The sequence below is a fragment of the Cuculus canorus genome, chromosome 24 (genome assembly GCF_017976375.1).
Source record: "Cuculus canorus isolate bCucCan1 chromosome 24, bCucCan1.pri, whole genome shotgun sequence".
NCBI classification, from domain to species: domain Eukaryota; kingdom Metazoa; phylum Chordata; class Aves; order Cuculiformes; family Cuculidae; genus Cuculus; species Cuculus canorus.
The window spans coordinates 2,954,870-2,981,979 of NC_071424.1; the positions used below are offsets into that span (position 1 = coordinate 2,954,870).

General features: G+C 50.0%; 2 protein-coding genes across 2 annotated transcripts; both read left to right on the forward strand.

Moving 5' to 3' along the window:
- On the forward strand, nucleotides 1-21,379 carry LRIG2 (leucine rich repeats and immunoglobulin like domains 2). The gene is made up of 18 exons (XM_054087758.1): nucleotides 1-257; nucleotides 3,380-3,451; nucleotides 3,936-4,010; nucleotides 4,974-5,108; nucleotides 5,625-5,768; nucleotides 5,882-6,025; nucleotides 6,145-6,288; nucleotides 6,540-6,683; nucleotides 9,091-9,171; nucleotides 10,024-10,095; nucleotides 10,222-10,290; nucleotides 11,596-11,759; nucleotides 12,926-13,246; nucleotides 14,151-14,432; nucleotides 15,172-15,621; nucleotides 16,094-16,243; nucleotides 17,454-17,735; nucleotides 18,303-21,379. Exons 1-18 carry the CDS (start codon nucleotides 25-27, stop codon nucleotides 18,530-18,532), a joined length of 3,192 nt encoding a protein of 1,063 aa, XP_053943733.1. The 5' UTR covers nucleotides 1-24; the 3' UTR covers nucleotides 18,533-21,379.
- On the forward strand, nucleotides 19,586-27,110 carry LOC128854447 (uncharacterized). The gene is made up of 7 exons (XM_054087993.1): nucleotides 19,586-19,651; nucleotides 20,806-20,911; nucleotides 22,337-22,476; nucleotides 24,995-25,193; nucleotides 25,768-25,904; nucleotides 26,000-26,239; nucleotides 26,883-27,110. The coding sequence occupies exons 1-7, from the start codon at nucleotides 19,586-19,588 to the stop codon at nucleotides 27,108-27,110; spliced, it is 1,116 nt and encodes a 371-aa protein (XP_053943968.1).

A 27,110-nucleotide genomic window follows, 5' to 3' on the forward strand; every position in this document is an offset into this window, starting at 1 on the left:
GGCGGGGCGGCGGCCGTGCCGGGGATGCGGGGCGCGGGGCCGGGCGCGGCCCGCGGGGCGCCGGGGCGGCCGCTGCTGCCGCCGCTTCTGGCGCTGCTCCTGCTGGTGCTGACGCCGCCGCTGTGGGCCGGGGCCGCCGAGCCCTGCTCCGCGCCCTGCGCCTGCCGCCGCGGCCTGCTGGACTGCAGCCGCCACCGCCTGCCCCGCGGCCCCGGGCCGCTCCGCATCCCGCCGCTGCCCGCCGGCACCACCGCGCTGTGAGTGATCGCGGGGGGGTCGGGGGAGCTGGGAGCGGCGCCTCGGGGTGCGGCGCTCGGGTTCGAGGCTCCCTAGGGTTCGGGGCCTGGTCTTGGATGCGGGACTGGGCCTCCCAGGGTGCGGGAGGGGGTCTTGGGGTGCGAGACTGGGCCTCCTCAGGTTGCAGGAGGGTTGCACGGGGTGCGGAGCTTGGGTTCGGGTCTTCCCGGGGTGCGGGAGGTGGTCCCGGCGTGCAGGAAGGGGTTCTGGGGTGCAGGGCTCGGGATGTGGGGCTCTGGGGTTAGGACTGGGGCTCTGGGGGCAGGAGGGGATCCTGGGGTGCGGGGCTCAGGATGCGAGGCTCTAGGGGCAGGATTGGGGCTCACGGTGTGAGACTCGGGGTGCAGGAGGGGGTCTTGGGGTGTGGGGCTCAGGGTGCGGGACTCAGGGTGCAGGAGGGGGTCCTGGGGTGCAGGATTGTGGCTCAGGGTGCAGGACTCAGGGTGCAGGAGGAGGACTTGGGGTGCAGGGCTCAGGATGCGAGTCTCTGGGTGCAGGACTGGGGCTCGGGGTGCAGGAAGGGATCTTGGGGTGTGGGGCTCAGGATGTGAAGCTCTGGGTGCAGGACTGAGGCTCAGGCTGTGAGACTCAGGGTGCAGGAAGGGGCTCAGGATGTGGGGCTCTGGGTGCAGGACTGGGGCTCAGGGTGCAGGAGGAGGTTCCAGGGGCTTTGGGTGCAGGACAGGGCTCCCCGGGGTTCATGAGGCAGTCCCCAGAGTGCGGGGAGTGGGCTCCACGGAGTGCGGGAGCGATACCTTGGGGTGCAAGAGGTGGTTCTGGGGTGCAGGGCTTGGGATGCAGGGCTCTGGGTGTGGGTCGGCGCTCCCTGCGGTTCATGAGGGCCTCCCCGGAGTGCAGGCACTGAGGCTTCTCGAGTTGCAGGAGCGACTCTGGCTCGCTGAGGTTCGGGCAGCCCGGGAGCTGCCGGTCGTGCCGGGCACTTTTGATGGGCCCGTGGGCTCCGGCCACAGTGGGCCGGGGGGGATCCAGACATCCTGAGGGTGTCCCGAGTGTACAGCCTCCCTTGAGGTGGGAGCTGCTCCAGCTGCAGTTCGTACTGTTTTATCAGTTACTGGCATTTAGGATTGGCTTAATACCAGTGTATATTGGCAATCAATGGTGGCATGTGTGTTGTCCTCTAGGTTCCCTTGATTCCTTTTTTTGCTACTTGAAGGCATGAGTAGTTTTTTGTGCACCCGTTTGCTGCTGTAGCTGTGCTGTTTAGTGCTTGGTGTGACTACAAAGACCGTAACAATGCTCTGACTTGTTGTGATACCCAGGATTTCAGTAATTCATCGCTAGGGCTGTGTCTTTACCGCTGAACCGGAGCAGAAGCTGATGGCAGCCTGGCAGGTCCTTCCCTCTCCCCATGGATCGGGTTGTATGGATCGGGAGTGCTATCAGCAGTGCCGTGAGCATGGGGTGGACAATGCCGGGTCCCGCTTGGGTTCTCTGGTTAGCGGGTGGTCATCACTGTGCAGAGCAGTGTTGTTGCAGTGCTGGCACACACAGGGGAACACGTACAGGTGCTTGGTGAGAATTAAACTTGTACTGCAGCCCCTTCCTCAGCAGCGACACTAATACAGTCTCTGTTCTTCACCCAGATGTGGGGCTTGGGGCAGCTTCTTGCCCGTACAGGTTCAGCCTCAGTGCAGCTGACGTTGACCGCAGGCGCACAGCTGTCGCAGGCATGACTGCCCCAGCCCGCTCGTCAAGGGGAACGTTTTACCTGCAATCAGTTCCATTTTACTGCCCTTTCTAGCAGGTACACAGTAGCTTTGTTCTTAAAGAATGGTTTGTCTGCAGTGTCAGCCTCGCTGCAGCCTGCCTAATGAGCCTAAAGCCCGCCCTAATAAACACAAACCGTGTTATCTTGTAACCACCGAAGAGGATCAGTGACACAGGACCTCATCCGGAGGTGAACAATTCTTGCTGAGAAGAGTTTATGGTGGCTCTGTCCTTGCTGTCGGAACTGGATGGAGTGCGTAGCGTGACGGGCAGGCACGGCTAGCAGGGCAGACTGCTTGATTTGACAGGCAGTGTTCAATTATATAGGCACTCGCTAACAGTTAACTGGCTACGGTGAGGGCATCGGTCGTGTCTCGCGAGCACAGTGGCGTGGTCAGGCCTGTTCCGACACACAGCAGCTCGGGCTGTAGGCACGAGCTTCAGGGATTCATCTCTCGTCTGGATTTGTGCCAGAAAGGGATCAAAAACATGAGTTCGTTGCACCGTTGGGAGTGGTGTCTGCCGTGACTGATGCGGCTGGAAGCAGGTTTCCGTGGTAAACCTGACTTGGTTGTGGTCATGGTGACCTGTGTCACAAAGTGGAGATAGCCCATGCCCGGAGGTGGAGCACAGCGGTGGAGATGGTTTTGCTTTTCTCTTCTCATCTTGTGCACCAAGTCTTAGGCAAAAGGAAAATGCTCCTTTAAGGTTAAAGTGATAGGAATAGCATCACTATCCAGTCTGGGCATTAAAACTGGATATGACAGCACTCTTGCCCGTTGAAGCAAGCCAGCTTCTGTGTTTGTTTTGCATAAGCAGAACCAACTGGCACTGACGCGTGCCTCCTGACGGCTCCCCAGCCTCGCGTGTCCCTGCCCTCCAGCTGGTTTGGTAATGGTGTGGCTGTTCTTCTTGAAACCCAGCCTGGCTTGGCCAGTCAGCGGCTTTGGAAAGCTGAGTGGGCTGGGAAAACGGGCATTGTGGCTACAGAAACCGTTTAATATCCAGTGTTTTGTAAGGAACTCTTTGTGTCCCTGGAAAGTTGTTCTTTTTTGCTATAAGCCAGTATTGTAGATAAAGCCAGGGCTTAAAGGAAAAACTCCCTGATCAGAGAGCATCTTTTTTCCAAGAAGCCTTTTTAACAAAGTTATTTCATTCAGAGAAATAGAACTGTCTAGGTTTTATCATACGTGACCATGAGAATGAGTTGGAAGGAACCTGGCCTTCCTGTGGTGGAGGAGGGATTGTATTTCTCAAACCTGGTTTAAAACTGTTAGGTGGCATGAAGCGTACGTGTTGGGCTTTTTTTGTTGTTGGTCTAGGAGCTAGAATAACTTTTCTCTTTCTTTTCCAGGGATTTAAGTCATAATCATTTGTTGTCATCCAACTGGAGCATCAATCTGTCTGTTCATACCCTACAGGAAGTGTAAGTTTTTTTTTGAGGATAAAATCTACAGGTTTTGTACCTGATTCTAACGAGCACAGTTCATTGCATGTCTTAAGTGTCTGGTCTGACTTGTAGCAATATTCAGTGCTAGTTCATTAAAAATGGGCGCTCTATGCTTGCAGTGCCTTTTAGGCATGAAAATGGTGCTTTCTGAGCAGAAAACATTTTCTTTAAAGGTTACAAGACCAATATTTTTAAGAAATAATGAGCTGTTTAGTTTGACTTTATCTGATTCTGAGTTAAAGAGAAGAAATGGCATCCATGAGAATGGTAAAACCCGGCGTGCTTCTGCTATTAAATTGTTCATGTTATCGGTATTTAAGCTTTTAGGAAATATTTTCTCAGCTACTACGCATCCTTAATATAAAGAAAGTGTTAAGATGCTCTGTGATGGGTTATTTCTGCTGGGTACAGAAGCGTTTTCTCTTTGAAGGGTCAGTAATCTTGATCTTTTTTTCTTAAGGAAAATGAATTACAACGAGCTAAGTGAAATTCCGTATTTTGGAGAAACCACTTCCAACATCACTCTCCTCTCGCTGTAAGTACCAGCGTGGCTGCCTTTCCCTGTGTAATGAGTGGGAGAATTGTTGGAGTTCTGATACTGGGTTGTAGGAAAACACTCCTGGTTTAGTCTCGAAATGCGACTCCTCTAAAGTGCTTCAGGGGACGTGTAAGCACACTTTAAAGAAATACAAATCAGTCAGACAATCAAGTTACCCTAAATTACCGATAAAATGCAGTCAACCCAGGCACACAGCTTTGAAGGGAAGGAATTCAGTCTTGGAAGGACAGTTCCCACAAGGAACAGCAACCTGATCCAGTGGGAGGTGCAACTGAATGGGCTTTGAGGCTTAGAGCCCCTGATCCAGTTGGAGCTCGGGGTTTCCCGCTCTGCTCACAGAACCATGGGATGGGTTGGATGGGAAGGGACCTCAAAGCCCATCGAATTCCACCCCTGCCATGGGCAGGGACACCTCCCACTGGCTCAGGGGCTCCAAGCCCCATCCAACCTGGCCTGGAACCCCTCCAGGGATGAGGCAGCCACAACTCCTCTGGGCAATCTGGGCCGGGGCCTCATCGTGAAGAATTTCTTCCTAATGTCTAATCTAAATCTTGCCCCTTCCAATTTAAAGCCATTCCCCCTTGTCCTATCACTCCAGGCCCTTGTAAAAAGCCCCTCCCCAGCTTTTATGGAGCCCCTTTCAGTAGTGGAAGCTGCTCTGAAGTCTTCCAGGAGCCTTCTCCAGGCTGAACAACGCCAACTCTCTTAGCCTGTTCTCATAGCAGAGGTGGTCCAGCCTTCGGATCATCTCTGTGACCTGTTCCAACAGTTCCATATCCTTCTTATGTTTTAGCTAGGAATTAACACTCTGAAGTGTGTCCTGTGTTTCCCAGTTGAAAAGTTTACCCGTAATGATATACAGAATCCTGTAGCTATTCCAGCTGTACGACTTGAAGGGCCCGTATTTTGATAACAGTGTTTGTTGTCGGTGTTTTTCAGGGTACACAATACCATTCCAGAAATAAATGCTGAGCAACTCCAAGTTTACCTTTCATTGGAAAATCTAGACCTTAGTTCTAATCTCATCTCAGAAATTAAAGCTTCTTCTTTTCCACGGATGCAACTGAAGTACCTGTAAGTACGAGCAATCTGTTAGGCCTGGGACTGTTTGCTCCACATGGTAACGGTGAAGGCCTCATCTGCTCCAAGCTACTGTCTTGGAGTAGACAACCTTCCGTGACTTTGCACCAGTAGCAGTGCTCAACGTAGCTAAAAATGTCTTTAAAATAAAACACTTTTCATACCCATCTGTATTGTGTTTTCTCATGTAATATAGAAAACAGTGACTGTTGTCAAAGTGCAGGTGCTTCAGCTGGCAGGGACATGGAACAATTTCTGCCTGGTTTGATGAAATCGCTGTTGACGTTGTCTTGGCCAGTTCTAACTGAACGTGGAAATACAGCGAAAATCAGCTCCTCGCACTGATTCCTTTGGGAAGATGTTTTAGTTTGGTGTTCTAGAATGCAGATCTGTAATGCAACTGCGCAAAGAACATGAGTTTTAATAAAAAGAGGGCACTCTGACCTGCTTGTGCACTTGTGTTCGTGAAATTTTCCATGTTTGGAAATGCTGCTTTTCTTCCTCTCCTAGGAACCTGAGCAACAACAGGATAACTACTCTGGAAGCAGGCTGTCTCGATAACTTATCCAGCTCACTGATGGTGGTGAAGCTGAACAGGAACAGGATAAGTGTGATTCCACCAAAGATCTTCAAACTGCCTCACGTGCAGTTCCTGTGAGTAGCGGTCTCCAAAGTGTGAAAACACAACGTTTCCAGCTGTGTCGTTCATATCTGTTCATGTGCTTATCAAAAGGCATCTTAACATTTGAATCTTGTATTTATAAAAGGGAACTGAAAAGGAACCGGATCAAAATAGTGGAAAGCCTTACGTTCCAAGGACTGGAATCCTTAAAATCCTTAAAAATGCAGCGCAACGGGATTAGCAGACTGATGGATGGAGCGTTCTTTGGCCTGGGTAATATAGAAGAACTGTGAGTATGCCTGGTCATGGAATTTCTTTTAGGGATTCTAGCTGTAGGGAGTTGTTTTTCATAAGTATTGATTTCATCGATTATCTATTTGGCAAATGTTTTTCCTTCTAATTCCATAGGGAACTGGAACATAATAACTTAACAGAAGTAAACAAGGGCTGGCTGTATGGTCTGCGGACGTTGCAACAGCTCTACGTTAGCCAGAACGCCATTAGCAGGATCAGCCCAGATGCGTGGGAGTTCTGCCAAAGACTTTCTGAGCTGTAAGTCCGGGGCTGCTTTTCACTGGGGATTTGGTAATGGGGGAATAACAGATCGGATAGCACGTATGCACCAAGAATGAATTACCAAAGGAAGTACTCGGTTTCCTCGTTAGGCCCACGGTAATGCTGTGTGTGTTTTACTCATAACTGTTCTGTAGAGAAATTAAAACACAGTAGTTAATCAAGTTTGATAGTATCTTCAAATTAATCCCCCCCCACTTGCCTCTAAAGCGCATGCTCATTATTTCTAGAGACTTGTCGTACAACCAGCTCACTCGCCTCAAGGAGTCTGCCTTTGTGGGACTTGGTCTGTTGGAGAAGCTAAACCTGGGTGACAATCGCATCAGTCACATTGCTGATGGTGTGTTTAGAGGTCTGACCAATCTCCGAACCTTGTAAGTACAGGAAACTTCTGCTTAAAACCTCAATTTAATGCAGTGAAGCTTTTGCAAGTAAAGACAGAGTGGTATTTTGACCCTGTTGCGTGGCAGGGCTGCTCATCTCTGAGTCTGCTGAGATAATGCTGCCAAAACCAACCAAGCACTTCAATTTTAGCATGGCTATGAAGTGGCTGGGTGACCTGGAGTGCCTTATTCCATGTCACAGCAGTTCTGAGGAGGTGCAGACAGTTAGCCTATGTAAATGCCAGTTGTGGAGCAAACAGTCAGCCTGGGCATCTCTTTATTCCAGAGGGTTGGAGCCTCAGAAACTGCGTAGCGAATCCGTTTGGTGGCAGAAGGTACAGCTCAGCCCACCCTGCTCATGTGCTAAAGTCACAGGCAGAAGGTGTGGGAGGAGTGCGTGGTTCTGGCTGTCAGAGGCCCAGCTCTGTGCTTGCCTGCTGCAGCCGTTTGCCATTTCTGACAAGAAAAGCCCCGGTCCTGGGTCTTGATAATAAAGAGAAAGTGTCCCAAGTAGATGTGAGCAGCTGTAATGATCCCAAACAAGGGCAGTTGAGAAAGGAGTGAAAGTTTGTAGCCCCTCTGTCAGTTCGTTAAATAAATGCTTAAACAAGTAAACTCACCAGAGAGATTTATGTAAGCAGTCATGTTCTGTTAACCTTCGTGCAACCTTTTAATGAAATAATTAAACCTAATTTCTTAGGTTTAGAGCAGCATGGAAAAGAACAAGAGCAGATTAATTAGTAGGTTTCCCTGGGCTCCTCAGGGGCGTCAGCAGCATCGAGGCCGGCCGGTTTCTCCAGGGCTGGAATGTGCAGTACAGAGGGCAGCGGTGATTAACAGGGCTTCAGGCATTCGTGTCCAGCCGAGCGTGAGGGGCTAGCTCCTCGCACACACAATGAGGGGCTTTTCTTTTGGGTTGCTCTCTCCTTTTGCTAAGCAGGCTGAGTAGTGGAGTGTAAAAACCCTTCAAACAACAGGAGATACCAGGTTGTTGTTGGATTAGTCCCATTGTTGTTTGTACACTGGTTGTGTCCATGCGAAGGCTGACGTAAACATTTCTCTGTACATTCAGCTCCTGCTGCTGTTTTGCAATGTAGCTTTAATTACTGAGAATTAACAGTAAAATTTGTATCTTGACTACAAGGTAATAAGAGCAAGGTGGGATTAAAGGTGTAGCTGAGATCGGCACTGGCAGAGGCTGCCCAGGGCAGTGGTTGAGTCACCATCCCTGGAGGCGTTTAACAGACGGGCAGATGAGGTGCTCAGGGATATGGTTTGGTAATGGACAGGCACGGTTGGACTCGATGGCCTCAAAACCAAAATACAAGTGAATTTATTTCCCCTTCTCTCTAAAAACCATTCAATGCTTTCCAAACCATATCGCTGTACTGCTTCTGCTGTTCGGGCTGCTCTTCTACGTGTGAGGCCGAAGAGCTGTGCAGAGGTCACGCAGAAATCCCATTAGCTGCTAACGAGATTTGTGAGCAGAATATCAGCTTCATTCTGCGAGCCTCCTGCTTGGTGCCTGGCAGCCGCACGCTATAACCTGTCTGTAATCTCTTCATATGCTAATGCAGTTATAAGCCTGTTACTTGGGAAGGTTAATGCTGCTGGTGTAGTAGTTAATTCACTTACATGAACCAACTTGCTTCAGGAGCCTCTCCCACCTCCTGGTAAGTGCTCCATCACACAGCGAGTGCAGGTTGGACAGGGCCTTTCCCTCAACACCCATCAAGAAGCTACACTGCAGAATTTGTCTGTCTGCAGCGGTGATGTTGAAGAAGTCTATTTTTCCTTGCCCCTTGGAAATGACAGGCTGAGAGAGTTGGGGTTGTTCAGCCTGGAGAAGAGGAGGCTCCGGGGTGAACTTAGAGTGGCTTTCAGTACCGAAAAGGACTCCGGAGAGACCTTAGAGTGGCTTTCAGTACTGAAAGGGGCTCCAGGAGAGCTGGGGAGGGACTTTTTCACATGGGCCTGGAGTGATAGGACAAGAGGGAATGGTTTTAAGTTGGAAGGGGCAAGATTTAGGTTAGGAATTAGGAAGCAATTCTTCATGATGAAGGTGGATAGGCCCTGACCCAAGTTGCCCAGAGAAGCTGTGGGTGCCCCATCCCTGGAGCTGTTCAAGGCCAGGTTGGATGAGGCTTGGAGCAACCTGATCCAGTGGGAGGTGCAACTGAATGGGCTTTGAGGTCCCTTTCCACCCAAACCATTGCATGATTCTATGATAAATGGAATATACATCTTCTGGCAAGCTTAGTTTTATGAAAGGTGTAAGACCTGTGCCACAACACCACAGTGGCCCTCTATGACAGCAAGGTCTCTTCCCCAGCTCATCACTAGCATTGGTCGTGGCAGTGTGACAAGGCTCCTTTGTAAGAAATCTGTTCTCCTGCAGGGATCTGAGGAACAATGAGATCTCCTGGGCCATTGAAGATGCAAATGAAGCGTTTATGGGACTCAGCAGGTTGGATAAACTGTAGGTATTGCAGACCATTGGTGTGATGATACTTCCTAGGCATGCGGAGTAGAGGGAAAGTGTGAAATGCTCAGGAATTCTAAATCAATGGCACGAGGCAGAAAGCCACTCCAGTTGGCAGCTGTGCTCAGTGTGTTTGCACTTGTGTGCTGCAACCTCTTGATCCAGGCTTGGGTTCCATGCTCTGGAGTAAAGGATCTGTGTTGCTGGGTCACCATGCAGCACCAATTTGAAGCAATAAGGCATAAGTATTTCACTGCATTCGTTACTGAACAGCCCCGTCCTAATGTGTGATGATTTCACTCCGTGCTGCTTTAGTTGGGATAAAAGTCATTGGTTTTAGTTGGGGTAAAAGTCAGAAAAAAAACAAACCCCAAAGTATGGGTGAAGGAATATGAAACAGTGATAAATTAAACAGCTTTTCAGTACTCGGACTGTGCAGTTGTTATCCTGTGCCGCATGCTTTGTGGGAGCTCCATCTTGTGGAGCTACAGACACTGCTCGTAACAAATAGCTTAGCACGGGGTGCGGTCCCGAACTGTTGTGTGTGGCAGATTGGTGTAAGGAAACCATTACTCCCCTCCCAGGTTCTGCTTACCACTGTTTCATTCCACTGACTTAAATTGCCTTCTGAGACATCTCTAGCCCAGATCTCTAAGTTAGGAGTGGAAAAGAAACCCCATCCTTGGGAAAACTAGTTGAGCCTTTAGGCTCTAAAACCAGCATTTAATCTTTTAGCTCTACTAGTAGTAGAAAAAACTTAGTTAACATCATAGGGAATTTCTTTGGGGTCTTATTTTGAGCTCGTTGACATTCAGACTGGTTTCTGGGTTTGGGGGCTTTGTCTTTCAGAATCCTTCAAGGAAACCAGATCAAGTCAATTACCAAGAAAGCATTCTCTGGTCTTGAAGGACTTGAACACCTGTAAGTACTTCCCTCTGTAAAGCTGCTTATTATTTTTCAGCTTGTGTTCTCTCTCCAGTTTTCAGGAATTTAACTGAAGGTAGCAGGTGAAATCGCCCATTATTGTTCTCTTTGCTTAACTTGCAGAGATTTGAGCAACAATGCAGTAATGTCCATCCAAGAAAATGCATTTGCCCAGGCGCACCTGAAGGAGCTGTAAGTTCACGAGAGCTATTGAAGGTTCTTTACAAGCCCTGCCTTGGGGAGCATCCTCAAGCCATTGTGGGATGGACTGCACTTGACTGAAGTGTGTCTGCTTTCACTGGCAAATACTTAAAGCAATGCTGATGAATTGTTGACTCAAATAAGTTTTGATAAAATCCATGCCTTAGTTTTGTAGTGCTGAGCCATAAGGTTTTCCATATCTTATGATTTTGCAGCAAACAGCAAGTGCCAGCGTGTAGACAGTGAACAGGTGAAATCATTCATCAGGAATCTTTTGGGGGGTAGTGAATGCTACACTTCGTCTTCCCGTTTTGGGGCTTAGGGAAAGGCTTTAACATTCTCAGCTAGACAAGAAGTTTTACTGCTTAGCAGGTGCTTAAGCTGCTAGAGCCTCTCGTGATCTCCAGACATCTGAGGTGTTACAGTGTGAAGTGATGTCCTCACCCAAGGCTAATCCTGCTGTAACACAGTCGTCTCTGCAGGGTGAAGTCTCTGAATACCACATAGTCTGTTCTAAAGCTGTTACTCAGTGAGTTAATTGTCATTGGATGGCGTGTTGGTCCGCAAGATCAGGAGGAACTTGAGGAGATGCTTCTTAAGTGTTAAAGACAAGACTTGCCTTATCTAATGTATCTTAAAAGTGAGGAGTCATAGGGCAGACAGCAGGATGGAATCCTAGCTTGGTTCCATGCCTCTCCTACCTCTGGATTTCCCCGGTGGCAAATCACTTCTCCTTGCAGTGCTGGGATTTCTCCAGTCGGTCCTGCTCACGTGTATTATTTAGGGAACTTTGAAGCAGGTGAATGGGGAAAACTGTCCCATCATTGTTTGCTGTTTGTGATTTCTCTGTGAACAGAGCAGCAGAGACCTGTGTGAAACAAATCCCTATCACAGCTGACATGAAAAGGAATATCGAGCCTTGCACTCATTTCCTAGTGGCGAGAGTTTAATCTGAGCCATGGAGCTGCTCTATAGTGTTACGTTCCTGTTAAAGAGGAATGGAATAACTGTAGGGACAGGCTTAATGTTATTTTTAGTAGGTGAAGATCCAAGGCTGTATTCTTCAGAACTGGAAAGAAAGGTAAGGTTTTGACGCTGACCTAGAGGGAATTTTTTCTGTTAGTTATAGCATATATAGCTGACATTCTGTAATGCATATCCATAGGCATAAAAGAATGCTGCAAATCTTGACATTCTGAGCACGTGTGCTTTAGGTGGTTTTGCTGCGTGAAGTCACATGTAGGAGTGTGAAATGCTAAATGTTATTCACGTCTTTGTTTTGCCTTGTTTCTGCAGAATCCTGAACACCGGCAGCTTGCTGTGTGACTGCCAGCTGAAGTGGCTGCCCGAGTGGCTGATGGAGAGTGGGTTGCAGCAGGCTGTGAACGTCAGCTGCGCTCACCCAGAGTGGTTAGCAGGGCAAAGCCCGCTCAGCGTGGACCCTGACGACTTTGTCTGTGGTTTGTATTTCTTTTGATACAAAACCTGGGTAACACGACTCGGTGCAGGTGCCTGTCTGAAACCAGGCTGTGGCACTGCTGGAGGCGCTGGGTTCTGGCCGTGATGCGCATGTGGGTCTGTGTGCATTGCTGGATGTGCTTTGGAGTTTGAGATTTCATTCTTTTCACTCTTTTTCCTCTGCTCTGTTGTGTTTGAGCACTGGTAATAATCTGAGGGCATGATTCTGTGAGGCTGCATTGATTTTCGTTTAGGTCACCGTTAATTTATTTATGCTTCCATTCTCCCTGCTTGTAAATGCCGTCATCTTTGGGAGGATGGTTGGACATTTCCTCAGTGGTTCTTGTCCATACCAGCAAGACCAGAATAGTTATTCTGGCACATTTTCTGATACTCCATGTCTGTAATGTTTATCTGATCTCTGCCACCACAGTTTCAGACATAAGCCTGTTTATTTTTGTAACTGAACTGTGAGATGAAAAGCCAAGAGATTCTTTGCCCAGAGCCATGTGTGAAGTCTGTGGCAGGCCTGGAAATAGTCTGGGTGAGCAGTCTGCTAGGTGTTACTCATGTGTACGCAGTTCTTTTGGTAGTAAAGGCTACAACAATCATAACGTGGGCACAAGCACCCGCTCCTCTGTTCTGTATCACCACCTGGTCAGTGGTGCCTGACTTGGGACTCCGTGTGTGCCTATGACTATCTTTGAAATCATAGGTATTGAAGTAACTCATTGAGTGGGATGAGGTAGAGTGAATTGCCAGCATGGCTTGCTTTGTATTTGTAGGATTTGAAGGGTTATCAAGGTATTTAAAAGAGCTGAAAGTAAATTTCAGTCCTTTGTAAAACAGTGTGGCTTTTCAGCTGAGCCCAGCTTTTGTATGTGATCTAAACATAATGAGTTCCAGAGAGTTGAACACATACAGGGCGTTGCTCAAGACCACGCTTCTGCACTCACTGTTCTCTGGGTTTATTCTGTGTGCCTACGTGTGCTTTGAATCCTTTCACAGCTTGATTTCCAACTGAAAACAGCTGAACATGTGCACCTCAAGCAGGACATCTGTTCCCAAAGCTTGCTGTCTACTCGTGTTGCCTTTTGAGGGAGTTTTCTTACAATATGAATTGCAAATTGAAGAGGAAAGTAACTGCTCTTGGTGCTTTTCTTTTCAGATCACTTCCCCAAGCCGCAGATCAGAGTCCATCCTGAGACCACAGTTGCCCTGCGAGGCATGAACGTGACGCTGACGTGCACGGCGGTGAGCAGCAGCGATTCGCCCATGTCCACCGCCTGGCGCAAAGACAGCGAAGTGCTGTACGATGCCGAGGTTGAGAATTTCGCTCGGTACCAGCAGCAGAGCGGCGAGGTGGTCGAGTACACCACCATCCTGCACCTTTTCAATGTGAATTTCACCGATGAAGGGAGGTATCAATGCATCGTCACCAATTACTTTGGCTCCAACTATTCCAACAAAGCCAAGCTGACTGTCAATGGTAAGCACGGCAGCAAAGGAGACACTTTTAACCTAAAGATTTATTTACATAGCTACAAGTCTTTTTCACTGCAGCTGGCCCAAAATAGTCTTGCAAAACTGTCTTGCGGGTATTTAAAAGTATCCAGCGTCTTTTTATACAGCAGGAAAGAAGGAATTTTTGTGTGTGTGTGGATGAAAAGCCTTCTATTCACCTCACAAAAGGGGCAGGTGTCTCCCGTGCTTTCATTATAACACAATTAGTTGTTTGTGCAGTTAAATGGAGGCAGAAGTCTCTCAAACTAAAAGCTCCCTCTGCTGCTCTTCAGAACTAAGCGCCTTTCCCATGTCTCTGTAAGGGTAGGGAAGATTCAACTAGAAATAACTGGTGGGACTGGAAACAAACTCTGCAAAAGTCAACTATGAAAGCCTTCGGTTTTAGCTGTAATGACGCTGTTCTTTTTGGCTTGAAGGAAGAGAGGTAAAAAGACAATGCCCACCCCAGTCTGCAGAGCACTGATGCCCTCTGTGTCTGAGAGCAGAGGTGCCTCTCTTGCTTTTGCTCATCCCGAACAGATAATGCAGACTTGGGCTGATGAGATGGGATTCACCTTCCCTATTACCAGGGAAGAAAAAGTGACAAAGGGCTCATGAAGGCGGCTAAACATCTTCCCTGTTTTTTCCCCATGAGAAGTCTTGTCCTTCTGATCATCTTAAATGAACCCTGAACATACTGTGTTTAAATTTTGTGGGCAGACTCTTGGAAAGGACCTCTGAAAGTCCATGTAGTTCAGAAGAGTGCCTTTCTCTCAGGGAGAACACCATGGTTGTTTAGATTTGGTTGTTAACAGCTGTCTGTGCTGTGGAGCTTCTGCTGCTTTTTCCCTGGTACTGAAAATACTGAAACTCTCTCTCCTTTGATCCAGAGCTGCCTTCTTTCCTAAAAACTCCCATGGATCTCACTATCCGCACTGGGGCGATGGCCCGGCTGGAGTGTGCTGCGGAGGGACACCCTACCCCCCAGATCTCCTGGCAGAAGGATGGCGGCACAGACTTCCCTGCTGCACGAGAGAGGAGGATGCACGTCATGCCCGAGGACGACGTGTTCTTCATTGCAAATGTGAAAATCGAAGACATGGGAATCTACAGCTGCATGGCACAGAACGCGGCGGGAGGGCTGTCAGCAAACGCCACGCTGACGGTGTTAGGTGAGTGCCCTGCTTGTATACGAATCCCTTCACTGTGTTAGTGTAGCTCATCTGTAAGTATCGCGTTGAAGTCCTGAAGAGACAGATTCAAAGACAAAGCACAGAGTTCCCTTTCCTCTGGCTGTGGACTGCGATAAGGAAGAGAAGACTTTTTTCCACAATTGCCTTAATTCCTCTGCTCAAGACTTTAAATTTAAGGATGCTGCCTCTGGAACAGCGTCTCTTCCTGCTTTGCATGGATTTGGGATGTCTGAATGCAGCACTCAACGTGGTTTTTGAGCAGTGAAGGTTTAGAAGCAGAGCTACAGTGCTGACCCATGGAGTTGGTGTGATCTTTGTGAAAGAGGACTGAGACTCAGCCCAATCCAGCAGTGCAGAGCAGATGGGGAATTGCTGTTGTCTGAGAACAAATTTAGCCAGGGATAACATGAGCTGTGTTGGGCAGTAATGGATGGGCCATTCCTTCTGCTGCGCAGTGTATTTTGAAGACACCGACTGTTAACGGGATGATCATATGCAAATATAGAATCGGAATACATAAATTGGACTGCAGCAGGCGTAATTTTCAGTATGTTTGCTGTACCTGCGCTTGCTGCAGTGCTCCAGAGAAGAGCTGGACCTTTAGGATTTCCTGAATCCTGTGTTCCACTGCTCAAGTTTATGATCAGGGTTTTTAAATATCGTGAAGTAACGCAATGAAGTTATCTTACAGTTTATTTCTCTCCTTCTGCTGTGACAGAAACACCTTCCTTTGTCCGGCCCCTGGAGGACCGCACGGTGACCCGCGGTGAAACGGCTGTCCTGCAGTGCATAGCTGGTGGCAGTCCCACCCCTCGCCTCAACTGGACTAAAGACGATGGCCCTCTGGCTGTCACCGAGCGGCATTTTTTTGCTGCGGCCAACCAACTCCTCATCATTGTGGATGCTGGCCTAGAGGACGCTGGGAAGTACACGTGCATTATGTCCAACACGTTGGGCACCGAGCGTGGCCATATTTACCTGAACGTCTTGGCTTCCCCCAACTGCGATTCTTCCCAGAGCGGCATCATCCACGAGGATGATGGCTGGACCACAGTGGGCATCGTGATCATCGTTGTGGTGTGCTGCATCGTGGGGACGTCCCTGGTGTGGGTGATCGTCATCTACCACATGAGAAGGAAGAATGAAGATTACAGCATCACTAACACAGGTAAAGCGCCAAAACAGCCCTGGCTTTAATTCAAGACACTTGTTAGGAGTGGTGAAAATTTTAGGTTCATTACAGATGGTAACATTGAAGAAGTGAAGATTTCCTGCTAAAATCTCTTAAGGGATTTGCTCAAATTCCTTCATTTTAGAGATTTTTTTTTAATATCAAAATTGTTAATTGTATTCCTTACTCATCAGATTTGCTCTGCATTGAGGGAAAACAGTAGTTTTGAAAATAAGTATTTGACTAAACTTACCAGTGTTTACAGGACCTGGAATAATGTGTGTAAATTTCCATTCTGGCCTAATTTTGAACCTGCGATACAATTTTAGTCTTGTAGGTAGGAAAAAAGATAACTCTGTGAGCTGAAATTCTGGATGATGTTTTCGTTCATGTGGGTGATGGTATTAGTGCTGCCCTCAGATCTTCACGCTTAGCTGTTAATGTCATCCATGTTCGTTCTGCCTTGCAGAGGAGATGAACCTACCTGCAGACATTCCGAGCTATCTGTCCTCCCAGGGAACTCTGTCGGAGCCTCAGGAAGGCTACAGTAATTCCGAGGCAGGGAGCCATCAGCAGCTGATGCCTCCAGCTGGTAGCTATGTGCATAAAGGCACAGACGGTGAGTGAAGCCCACACGTGTCACTTGTTCCAGCTGGGCATGTTAACATCAAAGGTGGCTTTTCCTAGAGAAGAATTCAGGTTGATGCTAAAATTTCCATTGATCCTTCCGAGTTTGAGGCATCTCCTGGTTTTCTTCTGGTGTTCATTTATAATCTGCTGTCAAGACTTCTGCATTCCATGCATGTTGCTTAATCCCTGGTCTGGCAGCATCTGGGCTCCCAGCTGCTGTGAGTGCCTTTGCATGTCGATGCCGTGACTGCTGTCCTTTGGGAGCCAGAGCAGCACAAGGTTTCCTCCAGAGGCGCTTTGCTTTGCTCCAGGGTTTGGGATCTGTTCAGCGAGATGGCGATGCCGTTCGAGAATTCCTTGCTTAAACATCAAGGTAGAATTTTATGCAGTTTCTTCCCTTTGGCATCTCAAGAGTCCAGGCAACAGAGGTGGGAAACAAAGTTCACTTGGAAGATGACTGTACCTTTGTCCTTAGCCTAACATCACTGCCTCTGCCAGTCATATCATTGCATATCGCTTGCCACAATCACAACTAAAGGGCTTGCACTGTCCCCCTACCTTGTTAGGATGCTTTTCAGGTTGTTTGTATCTCTGAGTCCGTAGTGATGCTATTTTTACTATCCAAATGCTGCAGAGCCATCCAATCCTTATACAAGCTGGCTTTCAAAAATGGTCCTTTGGTGTAATTTGTTCCCATCTGTCCCATCCCCTCCGCTGTACAGTCCTGCTGCACTAGAGGCTGTGTCAGGAGGGTGCTGGGAAGCAGCTTTTCTCAGTGACCACTTGACCCTCTGGTCAGAGGCCTGTGGGCATGCAGGGTATGTGTCTGATAAGAGCATGAGCCGGTGCAGATAGATATCCTGTTTTGAACCCAGGGCTGTTTCAGCCTGGTGCTCAGGATGGCTGGACCTGCGTGGAACCGTTTTGCCCTTAAAACAGGCAAGCAAACCTGACGTGGCTCTTGCTCGTCGTCGGTACTTTTCCCCTGGTTGATCGCTGGGCAGTGCTATTGAGAACATGGATGGTATTTCTTGTGCAAATTCTTGGTAAATGGTCAAGGCAAGTGCTCTGTTGCCACATTCACTGTATAAACGCCTTTCAAACTGTGCTGCTGTGGTACCTGATCATGCAAAGACATGGAAGATTTCATGGAAGTCAAGTATCCTTATGGTATTTTATTTTTCTCTCATGTCTGTCAGGTAGCACAGCGCCGCTGGTGATCTGCTCCGACTGCTACGACAACGCCAACATCTACTCCAGGACACGCGAGTACTGTCCCTATGCCTACATCAGTGAAGAGGACCCCTTGGATCAAACACTTCCAAATCTCATGGTGCAGATGCCAAAGGAACCATACTCGGCACGCACCCAGCATGAAACCAGTACCCTCGATAACCTTTTAGCAGACAGAGATGTGTCTGTCTTCCTTGCCAGCCGTGACAAAATAAGTGAAAAGAGAATCTCCTCCCAGCAGATTAACGGTGAGTACCCCTGTTTCTCTTTCGTTGCTCAGCCTCGTAGCGCTGGCTTTGACCATAGTCTGTGGAGCAGCTCATCTGTGTGTGAACCGCCCGCTCTCAGAACTAACTCGGGTTGTATCCTGCACTCAGGAGCTGTTACCCTGTCCTTTCTCTCTTCAAGCTTGTGGAATGGGATCCTTTGCACGTACTTCAAGGACATCTGTTTGCAGAGAGTTACAGCTTGAAATTCAAGCTTGGAATTCCATAGGAAATGCCAGTTGCCCTTCTGTTGGAGCTGGCCTGAGTCAAAGAATTACAAAACGTTCATTTTTCCCCCCTCCTGCAGACTGATTTGTTTTATGTGGGGTTCCTTCCAGGCTGCCTTTGTGAAACTCGCACTGAAGCTGTGTGTGATGGTTTTGGTTACTGTGACATAGCTGAAAAAGGAGGGCATCCAGTGAAACATGCTCTCAAAATAGAGAAAATAGCCTCGGAAAGAATGTTATTGTTGAGTTACACAACTCAAATCTAAAATTTTCTTGTTTATCATGATCTGTTCCTGTTCATCTTCTGATTTTTCTTCTTCAGAGCCCTTCCAGCTGCCTTTGTGGGGAGTGAGCAAAGACCTGGTGCTCCCTTCCTCAGCCTTTCTACATCAGCCATCAGCCCGGGAGACCCCGCGACCTCTTCGCAATGAGGGCGTTATCAACTGTGACCGGGACCAAGCTGCCTCTTCCAGGCCTTGCCCCAGGTTGTGTGAACATAACTGTGATTTTAACAGGACACGGAATGTTCATGACTACGGTGAGACCACGTAAGACGCTAAAATGAAGTCATGAACACAAATCCACATCGCCAGACTCTCTGTATTCGCTACCTCAGGACTAACCCCAAGACCAAAGATACCTGTGTGTGCGTGTGTCTGCAATTACAGAGTGCGAGTCCCTAGGAGGGGGCGGCACAGGCCCTTTCTCTTTGGATTTCTCTGTTGGAAAATGGGGATGTGCAACAGAACACGTGGGTGATCAATGCTGTCCGTTGAAACATAGGTTCTGTGATGCTGAAGCAGCCTTTGTGTTGGTGCATGCTTTGAAAACCTCTCAAGAACACGTAGCTGTTCCACGCTGCGTTGTCTGCTTGGAACAAGTGTTCAGGGCCTCCTCATGGAATTCCCCAGCAACTGTCAGCGTAGAACTCTGGGCCAGCTTTTCAATCCCTCAGCTGTTGGCAGGCATCTGTTCCCAGTCTGACTTTGGGGCTTGATTTCTCCCATGAACAACAACTCCAGTTGTAAATAAACTTGCATTTATAAATATTTTGTATACACGAAGCATATAAAAGTGTGGGCTGTGCTGTAAATACGGTTTTTATTATGCCAAAGTCTGTTAGCCTCGACAGCTGCCTATCAAGCCATATGGATTTCGGGGAAGCTGGTTTTGGAGGGGACAGAGCTGTCTTTGTTTTGGAAAGCAGGGAGTTCATGTTAGGTATGTGGTGAAGCTGTGTTGAGTCCTTAAATCTCCATTGTCTGCCCAGCAGAGCCCGCGTTAACCAACAGAGCTAAGCTGCGTTCTGGGCTGCAGCATCCAACTCCGAACAAGAACAGTACACAGTGTTTCCTTCTGGTCCTCTGGTGAAATAGCACTGAGGTGGGAGTTCTGAGTGGTTTGTTTCACGAGTTTATCGAAGCTTTTCTCTTTAAAACAGCTTTTGCATTGCGTGTGCTGCCGAGAGGTCTCCGTGTATCCATCCTAGCTGACAGTTAAAGGAGCCTTTAATAAGAATGTTGTGATGACCACCATCGGATAAACTGGGAGAGTGTCTGCTAAATGATCTGTGAACTGCACTCGTGTTGTAAAATAGCAGGGAAAATGGTTCCCATCCTGAACTCTTGGTTCCTGAGGCCTCAGTGTGGCCAGAATGTGTACATTTGGCAGGTGAGGGCCAAGACAACATGCGGGGCACTGCTCCATCTTGGAAATCTAACCCTTCCTGGGGTAAAGGAAATGTGAACTTCATTTGCCTTGACCAAACAAGGAGGAAGAATGTTATAAAGACTTCCTGAAAAGATCTTTCTTCTGGGAAGATGCATTCATGTGTGGCGGGACTTAAGGACTCCTCGGTCATGGGTTGTGCTCAGTGCTGGAGCACTTCGACGTATGTGATGCTGTGCGCTCACCCCTCAAGAGCAAGGGGCTTTCCTCCAAGTCATCATTGTACTTTTCCACATGCACTGAAGTGAAAGCAGCCACATGGTGTGTTCTTGTAAGATAGCGAAACCTTCCTGGAGTAGCTGGAGAGAGGGATGAGGCTTCCTATTGGGCAGGCAGGGCATGTGGTCACTGCTGGGACTTCTAAGACTGGGGTAAATCCGAGTAAATGAGTGAGGAAGCACTGAGAATAAGGATGATTTTCCCCCAGCTCTTTGATTGTGAATAATGGGTCTATGCAAATGAAGAGATATTATTAAGGGCTCTTACTGTGCTCTCAAAGCAACAGTGGTTGCTTTGATAGCCAACAGCTTTGGTAGGAAGAGGATCTGGTTGTCCTTGACCTTTGGATGAATTGGAGGGAAACAGGTGTGTTAAACTCTCCTTGGGCTCTGACATCTGAAATGTTTTAATAGCGCATGTGTTGAAAGAACAATCTTGAGTTCGTGCCTTTCTGGTTCTACTTCTTCCAGGCTTTTCCTTTCCAGACAGCATTTGAGGCCTGGTGCTGACATTCAACTTGAAGTTCTCTGTGTTGCAAAGACCCGGTACTGTTGGTTCAAATGTGGATGAGAGGTCCAGGCATGGAACCACAGCAGCAGCAAAGTTTTGGGCTGCTTGTCGCTCCCTCCAGCTCTTCACACCGGCTGCTGTGGCCGAGTGCTCCTTGGCAGGCACAGAGCCGTGATCTCCCAGTAGCGGAAAAAGGGCACCCCTGTGGCTGCTCTGTCTCCCATCAGCATTTGGAAAAGGCTCATTACGTTCCCTTCCATCCCTCTCGGTGGAGCCGAGTTAATGCAGCTGTATGACAGCACTGCTGTTGTGTCTGGATCTTGAGTGTGCTTTGGGCACGGCTCCTTGGCGTGACTGAATTCCCGCAGGGTAAGCGCAACGAGCTGGGCCAAAGCTTTACAATCCTGTCTGCACTGGACAAACTCCTGTGCCAGTTCTTGAAGCCCTTCAAGAGCTCCAACTGCGCTCAGTGCTGTGAGATATCGCCCATAAAAGCTGCCAGTGTTAATCGTGACAGTTACATCCTCTTGTGAGCAATGGTATCTCCAGAGCTGGTTGTGAACAGCTGGAGCTGGTGAGCAGGGGAACCCCTTGCTGTGCTCAGCACTGTGGGAAAGCTTTCCAGGCAGACTTGGAGCAAATATCGCCTCGTTCTGCTTTCCCCGTTCCTTCAGGAGTGCGGACACGACAGGGTGTGCCCACCCCGTTCCCAGTGAACGCAAACAGCTCCTTCAGCCAATGCCAAAGCAGCGTCAGTACGGGAACGGTGTCCGTACACGAAGCCGTGCCTGGTCCCTCTTGCTCTTCCCTAGTGTCTATTTATATTTTTTCCATGTAAGAATGTATATTTTGTACAGCGTGTGTAATATATGTGTGTCTGTTGAAACATACCCTCACTCAATAAAGCACTATCCACATTGGGCATGCAGCGTGACGGTGTCTGTTTGCAGATTAAAGAGTTTGTTCTTCTGTGAGATTTAATTTTTGCAGGGATAAAACCCAGTGAACTCTGCTGCCTGGATGTGTTCTGGGGCAGCTGGCTCTGCGGCTTGGACAAGGTGACTTCCAGAGGTCCCTGCCACCCTCAACCCTCTCTGATTCCATGATCCTTGTTGCAGTTTTCCCTTAGGAAGCACCCTGTGCCATCTTCTGAAAACGTGTGGACGCTTCTCCCGCAGTGCCCTTGATTCCAGGCCAGGAGAGTGGCGGATCGCTGTGCTCCCAGCGCTGTCTTCCTGCTCTTCAGATCCTTTGAAGAACCAGAGGGATTTTCTTTCTGACAGCAGACTCTCCGGATAAATGAGGTGGTGAGAGAATGCACCTGCATTTCTGTTGAGGAGAGATGCCATCCTTCCCGAAAGCCAGAGTAAGTTGTTTATTCCTTTGGAATCCTCGCTCTGTTTCGGTCGCTGTGTTCATGTTCTCATTATCAATCACTTTTGCTCTCCTGTGCTCAGCTGCAATTCGCAGTTTTCACTCTGTGGCACTGTGTGACCTGTGGGGCAGTGCTGCCGTGTTCCCGGTGGCCTCTGTCTGCTCCCACACGTAGAGGAGTGTGTCGTGTCCGTAGGGCCCCCACTGACCCATCCACAAAGCAAAGCCAGCCTGTAGGCAAGTGTCATTCCTTCTGTTGTCTCCAGGGCAGTTCAGGGCTGCCCTTTCTCTGAACGTAGCCTCTTGGCTTCTGCATCCAGCAGCTCCCAGCCTGATAACCAGGAATTCCTCCCTGTGCTGCCTGACCTTAGGCTGTAGCGGACGGGCAGGGACACCCCGTGCCAGCTCAGGAGGTTCCCTCACACTTCTAAACCATGTGGAGTTTCCTGAGGGACCGGAGTTGATGCATTCCAAGTGTCCGCAACATTCCAGATCCCACCTTTTTGCATGTTCTTGTGTTTCCAGGGTACCACAGCTGCAGAGGGATAAAGAGGAGCCTGCCCACAAGCCATGCTTTATGCAGGAGCAGCGATGCCGTGAAACCCCACCCCATCCTGCGAGCGTTCCAACAAGATGCTCAGAAAAAACAGCTCTTCCCTTTCCAGGTGAGTTCTGCTCTGCCTGGTTCCTGATGCGCGGCTCAGCCCTGGCACAGCGTCCTGGAGAGAAGATCCGCAATAGTTGATGCTCTCCGTTACCCAGGCATATTTAAAAATTAATGCTGAGCCTGGTGCTGGTGAGAGTGAAGAACTGGGTCATCAAAGAGAGGGAAAACCAGAAAACAGTTGCATCTGCCCTCGGGCTCTGCTAATGGCTGAGTTTCAGTGGAAGATCCTATCCTTTCTTTGCTTTAATCTTTCATTGGTTTGAAGCAGCAGATACCTCGTTAAACCACCTTTCCTCCCACATGCCAGGTTCTCCTCTTCACCTCTCCTTCAGGAGATTTTGGCCCTCGGGATGCGTCTCCAGGCTCAGCGGTGACAGTAGCATGTGGCGTGGGAGCCTGGCACCGCAGAGCTGGAAGATACAAGGCTGGGGTGAGCGGCTTGGCTGCGGCAGCACGGCCAGAAGAGGGGTGCGTCCCGTGAAGGTGGGCAGAAGGCTGGGGCTGAGCCCAGCCCTGGTCATCACTCCCTCTCCAGGAGCATCTCGCTCCATCTCTGGGTCCTTCCAGGAAAGGTCACCTCTCTTCATGGGGTGATGGCTTTGCCTCCTGCCAAACCAAGTGCAGCGTTTCAAGCCCTTTGAGGTGTGCGCTGAACAAGGGGGAAAGTAAACAACTGAGATGGAAAGGGAAGGAAACCCTTCAGTCGGTGGGGCTTTGGCATGGCAGACTCCCTCTTTCACCCCCTTACTCGCCTTAGGATGAAACTGGGCCTTTCAAGGCAGACGAGAGCGTAGGGAACAAATAAACTAAACCCTCACTTTAATGTCTTTTTGCCCTGAAGTAGCTAACTGAGAGCCGGGTTCCCTCACCCTGGAAAGCTTGTGGCTGCCTGCAGCCAGACGTCAGCGTGGGAGCGCCGGGTCCCAAACACCCATCGTCAGGTGAGCCGAGGTGGTGGATGGCTCCGGTGTGCATCTGCCTGCGCGTTGGAATGAGGCTTCCGACACACTTTAGGAGAGCAGGTGAGCTGGGACCTTCCAGGCTGCAGATGCGAAGGGAGGAGGGGAACAGCAGCCCCCCAGGACCCAGGTGGGCTCAGCTCTGGTGGATCTGCTCGCTCTCACTGTGCTGAGCTGGTCAGGATGGAAAATGAGATGAAACACAGCACGAAAGAGAACTGAGCGACCTGGGAGCCTGTCCTTCAATCCAAGGCCTTTTCCTGCTGTGCCTGGAGGTGGGCTGGATCCGGGTTCCTATTTGCAGGGAAATGAAGCGCTATAAAGGCTGCTGTTTATCTCGTTTTCTCCCGATGCAATCCTATCGATTTGCTCTCTGGAGGGATGCTTGCTGATTAAACTGTGAGCGTTTATCAGCAGGCGCTGATGGCTGCTGCGCTCGGGGCTGCATGTGGGGCGGCCACCGAGTCACTCTTGCTCCACTGCCGCTTTCTGCTGGGAATGCTTTATACGGGGCTTATCTTGCGAGCTGCCCGCTGCTGTATCCTGTTCTAGCGGAGCAGGCTTGGGATAGCCTTCCCACCCCTTGGGGCTAAGCTGTGACCCACAGGGGGATCCTGGTGCTGCTCCTGTTTGGCACACGGAAGCGGCGCTGTGGCCACTGTCTGCCTGCAGCGTGCTCCACCTGCAGCTCCCATTGCTCCGACCGCTTGCAGCTCCCTCTGCCCACGGTTCCCACAGCTCCCACCACCCCCAGGACCTCACTGCTCGGGGATCTCTCCCCCCTTGTGCAAGTGTGAGCCCCGTGGGCGCTCTGTGTGGAGCTGGGGCTTCCGTGTGGACATGGGGCAGTGCTGGGCTGAGGGAAGGGTTAAAGCTGCGTCTGCAGAGCCGTGACGCACGGATCACGGCTCGCAATTCCAGCTCATCTCTTTTGGTATAGGCAGATTTTCTCTAAATGACATCCTCTTGAGCATAACCTGCGTGTAACACGGGGGAAACTGCTCCGCTCATCGCTGCAAAGGCTCGGTTTCACATGAGGTTTAATGTCTCCTCTGCAAGAGGATCCATGTGATTCACTCCAGCGTTTAGAAATATCCCCTCTGTCCCCGTCCAGATTTATTGCCGATTCAGTGTCTCCTGGCACTCGATGTTGCGGGCGCATCTATTGAACGGCGGGCTGTGATTTGCCAAAGTGGATTTCAGGGTGCACAAATAACTGTGCTCAGCTCGATTAACAGCTAAGAGCCTGCTGCGTGCGGCCCTGGCAGCGTGTTTGGCTTCGGAAGGGCTGGCTGAGCAGGGTGAGGAGCTGCTCCGCAGAGCAGGACCGATCCCCTTTGGAAAATTTTAATTAACTTTAAACAAATGCCCCGGACAGGGCAAGCCATTTGCTGCCTCTGCTCTGAGGAGACTCATCCCTGCTAATTAAGCAGTGTGTCAGTGCCAGTGACCTACAGACAGCGTAGCACCTCATTTACATTTAAATTAAAAACCATATTTTTAAAATAAAGGTTTCATTAAGTGCTGTTTGTTTATCTTGCCAGGCATCCACGTTAGCAAACCCCTCACTGGTTTTATGGAGTGGCCTCCGGATTGGCAGCAGCTCCAGGGTTCCGGGTAGCACATGTGGATCCAGCTCTCTCTCCCCTCGGATGCTCCAGCACAGCCAGATCCAGAGCAGAAGATGTTTCTGGAGGATGCTTTGCCCCCCTGAGCCACGGCTGCCCCGTTCATCCACAGGACAGTGCTTCTGGCAGTGAGTGGCTTCAGTGTCCTCGTAAGTGCGATGTAAGAGCTTTGCTGCGCTGGACAGGTTTCTCCCTGGTAGTGGCTGTAACAGGATTTGTGAGTAAAATGGAATTAACTGAGCGTGGGCTCAAATTAAGTGTAGGGGAGATGCGAGTGTCCATAAATCCAGTGACCTCTTTGAAGGGAAGCTCTCTGTGCCAGCCCCGCCTGGGCAGGTCTCACCAGCCTGAGCTATGCGGTGCTGCAGTGTTATTAGCGGGGATGCAGCTGCAAAGGGGCTCTTGAAATTCCCTGCCAGCAATCGCTGCTGCATTCCACTCGGCTATCGTGGCTGTGCCGATGGCCAGAGGCCGCTGATGCTGCCTGCGGAGACGCATCCCTCTTGTCCCAGTGCTGGCAGTGCTGTCCCACGGGGCTGGTGGTCCCCGCTCTGCCCTGTGCCTGAATCCCTGCTGTCAGCGTGTGGGCCCCAGAGCTTGGCTTTTGGAGCTGGCACAGCCTCATGGAGCCCAACACCTCTGGATACCTTTCATTTCCCTGTCTTTCAGTGCCATCAGATGTCCTCTGGCTCGTTTTCATAGGGACTGACGCAGAAGTGCCTGGCCCGTCTCCATCCCCTCTGCAGCCCGGGCGGTGGCACTTGGCTGCAGCCCTGCCCTGCCTCTCCGCTGCCCCGCGCTCCTCTGCTGGGCCTGACAGCTCTGATTTCTTTCTCCAGGTAAAAGATCAGGAGGTTTTTGACAGCTGCCTTTGCTATTATTCTTCTCCTAATGCTGTTGTTTTGTGTTACTGTCAAATCACATCTTATTCAAGTTCTTCCCATCCTGTCGGTGGCAGACGAGGAGCGTGAGGGGCTGCATAATCTCCCGGTCCTGGCTGGGGAAATTGCCTTTTATTATTGATAAGGCAGCACTGCCTTTGGAGGACGCGACTTTGCTGTGTGATGGAGCGGGAGAGCAGCGTCCTTGGCTCTGCCGGTGCTGCGGTGCCGGTGGGTGCTCGCGGGGAGGGAGCCTACGTCAACGGAGCAGAGCCAGGAGCTGCCAGGGCGAGGTGGGGACGATGCTCTTGGCGAGTACCTCTTCTAGAGAGCCACGGGAAATGGGCTGATCCTGCTCAGCTCCACCAGGGGAGGTTCAGGTTGGATATCAGAAAAAAATTCTTCACAGAAAGAGTCATCAGGCACTGGAACAGCTGCCCAGGGAGGGGGTGGAGTCGCTTTCCCTGGAGGTGTTTAAGGAAAGGGTTGATGAAGTGCTTAGGAACATGGTTTAAGGGAGTGTTAGGTACGGTTGGACTCAATGATCCAGTGGGTCCTTTCCAACCTGATGATTCTATGATTCTATGCTCCGAGCATCCCAGCTGCTCCTCCTGGATCCTAGAGGGGAGCAGAGCATTCATCTCCTTCCTTTTTTCTCGCTCCTAGTGTGGAAAGGTTACCTAGCACCCACAGGTGTGCATCCACCTTGGCTCAAACAGCAGCCCCGCGAGGACCAGGCCTCAGAGAGGAAAAATGCACTGTCCTGACTTATTTGAGCTGCTCCCCTGTGAGCAGCCAGGGGATGGTGCGTGTCCATGTCCGTGCTCCTGCCCCACGCAATCCCCTCAGGTCCCAGTAAAGCGTCTGGGGGAAAGAAATCTAGGCCATCGCAAAAATCTCTCTTTCCGCACATTAAATATTTATCCGTGTTTACAGGCTGTTCCAGCTCCCGGCTGCAGAGGAGCAGCAGCGATGCCGGAGCGACACGCGGGCAGGCGCACGTGTCCACGAGCGAAGGCGCAGGTGGGACGGAGGCGGCAGACGGCCCCTCGGTGGTGTCTGAACTGGGCGTGGGGATCCCCGACCCACGTGCCATGGCTCTGCCGCTGCGTTCTCAGGGTCCCGGCAACGCTGAGGTTTGCTCCTGCCCCAAAGCAACACTGA